The sequence below is a fragment of the Wolffia australiana genome, chromosome 17, assembly GCF_029677425.1.
Source record: "Wolffia australiana isolate 7733 chromosome 17, ASM2967742v1".
NCBI classification, from domain to species: Eukaryota; Viridiplantae; Streptophyta; class Magnoliopsida; order Alismatales; family Araceae; genus Wolffia; species Wolffia australiana.
This window is the reverse complement of record NC_135851.1, coordinates 499,685-505,000: the sequence shown is the minus strand read 5'-3', so window position 1 is coordinate 505,000 and position 5,316 is coordinate 499,685. Positions and strand designations below refer to the sequence as shown.

Here is a 5,316-nt window from a genome sequence, read left to right as displayed (position 1 = left end):
CAAAATGAAATCGTAAGAATTTCGACAAGGAAACCCTTAATATCACTGGTATTAATTTCGAGAATCTTTAAATTGGTAAATAAATTGAAATTTCTTAATTTATTAACATTTCATCGTGAGCCAAGAAAATTAGAAAATATTAAAAACGAAAAACGAGGATTTAGCATTACCTGGGTATAGTTAAGAGGATTCTTCTGTATTTCAGTCACAGAAAGATCAATATTCTTCCTAGAATCACGGATAAGCTGGACCTTCCCCTTTTCTCCCAAAATGACATATTTTGTTTCTTTCTCCGGTTCTACAAAAATACAAAAATATTCAGAAAATGTCCTCATTGGCGATCAATAAAACAGAAGACCGTGTAGATTGAGAATAGACCAGCAGTCAACTTGTAGAGCGCCTTGCTAATCTTGACAGACGTGGAGTTAATTCCACCACAAAGACCTTTATCAGAAGTGATCGCGATTATGACGTTCTTTTTCACATCAACGCCTGATAAAAATGAAACGAAAATGATCCCAAAAAAATAATGATTAATACCGCAGCAACTTAACACAAACGATAGCAGGACCAGAAAAGGTTAACGACAATAGACGTAGAAAGAACAATTAAAAACCAGAATTTTCTCCAGGTAACACAAGTGAAAAATCATTAGACGTTGGGCAAATACGCCAGCATTGACAAGAATAGGATATAGACAATTAGCGATCAAAGGACAAATACTTTCGCATGCCTGAAAATTAAACGGTTAACCTCTAGAACCAACTCGAGTACAGGACTGTGATAACCTTTATTTTTTTTACTCGGAGCTTTTATTCATGGAGTATTTTATCTCGTGCTTGGCATTTTATTACATGACTTTTTGAAATTCAAACAATTATTCAGAAAAGAGCATCGAATAACTTAACGTCCCATTAAAGTAAAAAAACGTTGCGTCTTAAACTAACTTGCTTTTCCTTCGAGTCACCTTCAATGAAGGTTCTGCAGTTTCACATCTCTTTTGGCAGAAAATGCTATTCTTGAATCATGAAGCCATAAATAAAGCTCTTCAGCTAATCAAACTACGAGATGAAATTTCTCTTGAACGTGACATCCTTGAAAGAAATTGGTTCAAGCCACGCCCATCTATAATAGACTCGAGAATAAAACAAACAAATGCTCAATTCCCAAAAATCTTCTTCTAAAAAGATCATCATCCAGAAGTTACTAATCTTGAAACCTTCCTAAAAAGCGAAGTACAAGATAAAATACTCCACAAACTCAGTCCACGTTCAAAAACATAGCATCGCCCAATGGTTTGTCCTGATAAAATATATGAAATAATACAAGGTTAAATATGAGAATACAGTTTGCCAGTAATACAGCAAAGACTGCAACTTTGTTCTATACCAAAGAATGCCAGATGGGAACCTCACATGTTTAAGCGGACAATCTTTCAGCACAAAATTACAAGGGAAAACGATAGTAATTTCAATTTTTTAAAAGATTATGTCTCATAAGTTTCAACTTATTTATTTTTTATAGTTAAACAAGTGCCTGCGAATTCATCAAATTGAAGTCTGAGAATAAGAACCATACCAGGGAAGTCCCCAAGAAGTGCAGAAAAAGGTTGCCACAGACCCCGTGAATTCTCGGTCCTCACTTGAACAGCTCTCAGTTTCGAGGCGGCAACCATCTTCATAGCCTTCGTGATCTTTTGAATGTTCTTAACACTCTTCATTCTGTTCCTTACTGCAAACGAACGACACGCCAAAATTGAGCACGTCGAAATTCCAACTAACCGTTATAGTGTGGAAGCAAAATGTGCGTGACTTATTTCTAGTCTCTTCTATTTGTAAAAATTGATAGGAACCTCCCTCGTTTCTATCACAATACGCATGCCAAGAAGCTGCTAGGCACAAGCAGTAGTCCGAATGGACGTGTGAGATCGAACTACCAAGATTGTTCAGGAGCAATCTCTATATAAAGGCAGGCGACCTTGGTCAAAGATGATTGACCAATAATTCCTTAGTTGCAAAGTCGTGGCCAGATTCCAGGAGATCTTTCCTGATCTTTAGAAGGTGAGGAGCCAATTCAGCCTTCCTCTCCATTCATCGCCCTCCGATATTTCCCTCTTATCTCAGTTATCTCACTCTTGTTCTTGAGACTTGATTCTCGATCTTGAAATAGATCGGCACTGCACACCTCTTTACTGACGACAAATCGCGAGGAACAGCCATCACCATCTGTTTTCTTCTCTTGTTGGGACAGATCCATAGTGGATCATATATTATTCAGCTATTATCTTGATAGATCCATAGCTGATCTCATAAAAATGAACCCCGTGCGAAAGCATAGATATATTACCAACTTGAGTAGAAATTGATCTGGCACCATCTGGACACACATCCCTGAGAAACAATCAAGTAATTTGGTTAATCACGAGCATGAGGTAATCCAAAGGGGAAATGGGCGTTCTAATATAAAACACGAATAGAAATGTCTCTGACATTGAAATGCAGGCAAATTCTTCAAAACATTTGTTATGATCCCCATGGATATCTATGAAAATTAAGAAAAAGATGAGGAAGATAGGAGGAAGAAGAGAGAAGAAGAAGATGAGAAGTTAGAATAGCTTGTGCCTCAAGAACATCTGAATAGGGAGTTATTGCCCTCATGGCAGCCGGATATGACTACTTGTGCCCAGAAACAAAAAATGATCGTTCGTCCAAACAGTGGTGACCCTGATGGCTTTATAAGGGGTATTTACAACACTAAGATCCTTAACAATCTATTATTTTTTCCCATCTAAGACTCAGTTGTTGACTGGGTCTTCTAAGATGAACCCTTATCAGGACTCTAACAACGACGCACATCAAATTAGCCCCAAAGAAACATTAAAATATCATTACCCATAATATGGCAGATGTTGACGAGAAAAAAATAAGTCTCATTCAGGTGTAGTTTTTTGAATGATTGATATCGGAAATGGATATTCGCGCATAAAAACAGATCAAATTGTCTCTGATTAGAAAATGACTGCGAATTCATCAGATCAACCAATAACTCTCATCAAAATAACCCCAACAAAACATATAAATATCATTACCCAAGACATGGCAGATAACCAAAAATAAATTAGTCTCAATCAGGTTCAGTATTTTGAATCATCGAGATGGAATATTGATATTCGCGCATATAAATGTACCGAATTGTCTCTGACTAGAAAATGCCAGCAAATCCATCAAAGCATTCAACAACCCACATCAAATTACCCCCGCAAAAAATTAAAATCTCATTACCCAAGACACGGCAGTTAACCACAAACAAATTAGTCTCATTCAGGTGTAGCTTTTTGGATATTCGCACTTATAAACATACCAAGTCATCTCTGGCTAGAAAATGCTGGTGAATCAATCAAATCATACAACAACTCTCATCAAAATAACCCCAACAAAACATATAAATATCATAACCTAAGACATTAACGACAATCGTACACAAAATGCAGCACAGACGTATCGAATCGTCTCTGAGTAGAAAATGCCGGTGAATCGATCAAAACATTCAACAACTCTCATCAATCTAACCCCGACAAAACATATAAATATCATTACCTAAGACATTAACGACAATCGTAAACAAGATGCAGCACAGACATATCGAATCGTCTCTGAGTAGAAAATGCCGGTGAATCGATCAAAACATTCAACAACTCTCATCAATCTAACCCCGACAAAACATATAAATATCATTACCTAAGACATTAACGACAATCGTAAACAAGATGCAGTACAGACATATCGAATCGTCTCTGAATAGAAAATGCCGGTGAATTCTTCAAAATGTTAAACAACCCATGTCAAATTAGCCAAAACAAAACATTCAAATATCATTACCGACGACATGGCAGATACCCACAAATAAACTAGTCCCAATCATGTACATTTTTCTGAATCACCGAGATGGAAAGTTCATATTCTCAGATATAAACATACCAAATCGCCTCTGACTAGAAAATGCAGGCGAATTCATCAACACATTCAACGACCCACATCAAATAAAATCCCAATAAAACATATACATATCATTACCCGCGACATGGAAGATAACCACAAACAAATTAGTCCCAATCAGGTACATTTTTCAGAATCACCGAGACGGAAAATTCATATTATCACGCATAAACATACCGAATCGCCTCTGACTAGAAAATGCAAGCGAATTCATCAGAACATTTAACGACCCACATCAAATTAACCCCAAAAAAACATTTAAATCTCACTACCCTCGACATCAACGTTAACCACAAACAAAATTAACGTCAATTTCGGCCCAAGTTTTCATTGCCACGGGAGATCGCGAGGAGAATACAAGGATGGGGGCATACTCGCCGAAGATCCCGGCACGCGAAGTCACAGCAGGGGCAGGACGAGCAAAGGGCGCGCTGATGATCCGCCTGCCCTCCCTTCGCAGAGCTGCCATCGCCATTTCTCCGCCCTAGCCAAGGAAACCCTACCAAGTTCTTCCCCCTTCGTCTGTAGACTGTAGTCTGCAGGTCGAAGAATCAGCAGTGTGGAAGGCCGTTGCGATGGAAGCCTCCCGGCCCATTAAAAGCCCATTAAGCCCAACAAAAGCAAAACTTGTAGTGTTAATTAAATAGGGAACGGCACCTCCGTGACGTGACGCCCGGACGTGACGGGACGGATGACGATCCGCGAACGGTGACGTGACGAAAGTTTCGTCACGTCACTGTCCTGTCACACGTCCGAGGACTTCGGAAAAATCTGTCACATTCGCATCACCGTCACGTCCGAGGACTTCGGGAGAACAACCATGCAGAGGAAAGATAATTGGAGGGGCATATCTCCAATTATCTTTCGAGGTCATTCTTTTGCACGCGTGAATTTATGCAGGGACTTTTCTGAAAAATGCCAAGAAATCGAGTGAGCTACACCACGTGGCAAAATCACAGCCGTCAAAAAGCTTAAATATAACGATTTTTAAGCTCTTTAGGGTCATTTTAAAAATCCGTCACGGCTGTCATCCGTGATGGCCATTCCATCACGTCACTCGTCCGAGGCCCTCTGTCACCATCATGTCACCGTCACGCCCAGTTCATCATCCATCACCGTCACTGTCACGGGCCCCTAATTTTGTCACCGTCATGTCATCCATCACGTTGCCGTCACCGTGACGTGTGATGTGACGGATGACAGCTGTCGTTCCCAAACTGTTATTAGTTAGTGTGACAGCTGAGAATAGTGTTTGCATACTTAGAAGAAAATTGTCATCGTCATCCAACACCCGTCATTGTTATCGTCATCCTCATCCACA

At 39.4% G+C, this 5,316-nt stretch overlaps 1 protein-coding gene across 1 annotated transcript in view; it reads right to left on the bottom strand.

Moving 5' to 3' along the window:
- Window positions 1-4,545, bottom strand: part of ATP3 (gamma subunit of Mt ATP synthase) — a 6,182-nt gene extending 1,637 nt beyond the window's left edge. Inside the window, exons 1-5 of the mRNA XM_078589036.1 lie at window positions 4,370-4,545; window positions 2,347-2,390; window positions 1,579-1,731; window positions 379-492; window positions 171-298 (exon numbers count right to left, since the gene is read on the bottom strand). Coding sequence (XP_078445162.1) covers window positions 171-298; window positions 379-492; window positions 1,579-1,731; window positions 2,347-2,390; window positions 4,370-4,470 — 540 coding nt within the window. The 5' untranslated portion in view covers window positions 4,471-4,545. The remainder of the gene's footprint in view (window positions 1-170; window positions 299-378; window positions 493-1,578; window positions 1,732-2,346; window positions 2,391-4,369) is intronic.
- Window positions 4,546-5,316: the final 771 nt, after the last annotated feature.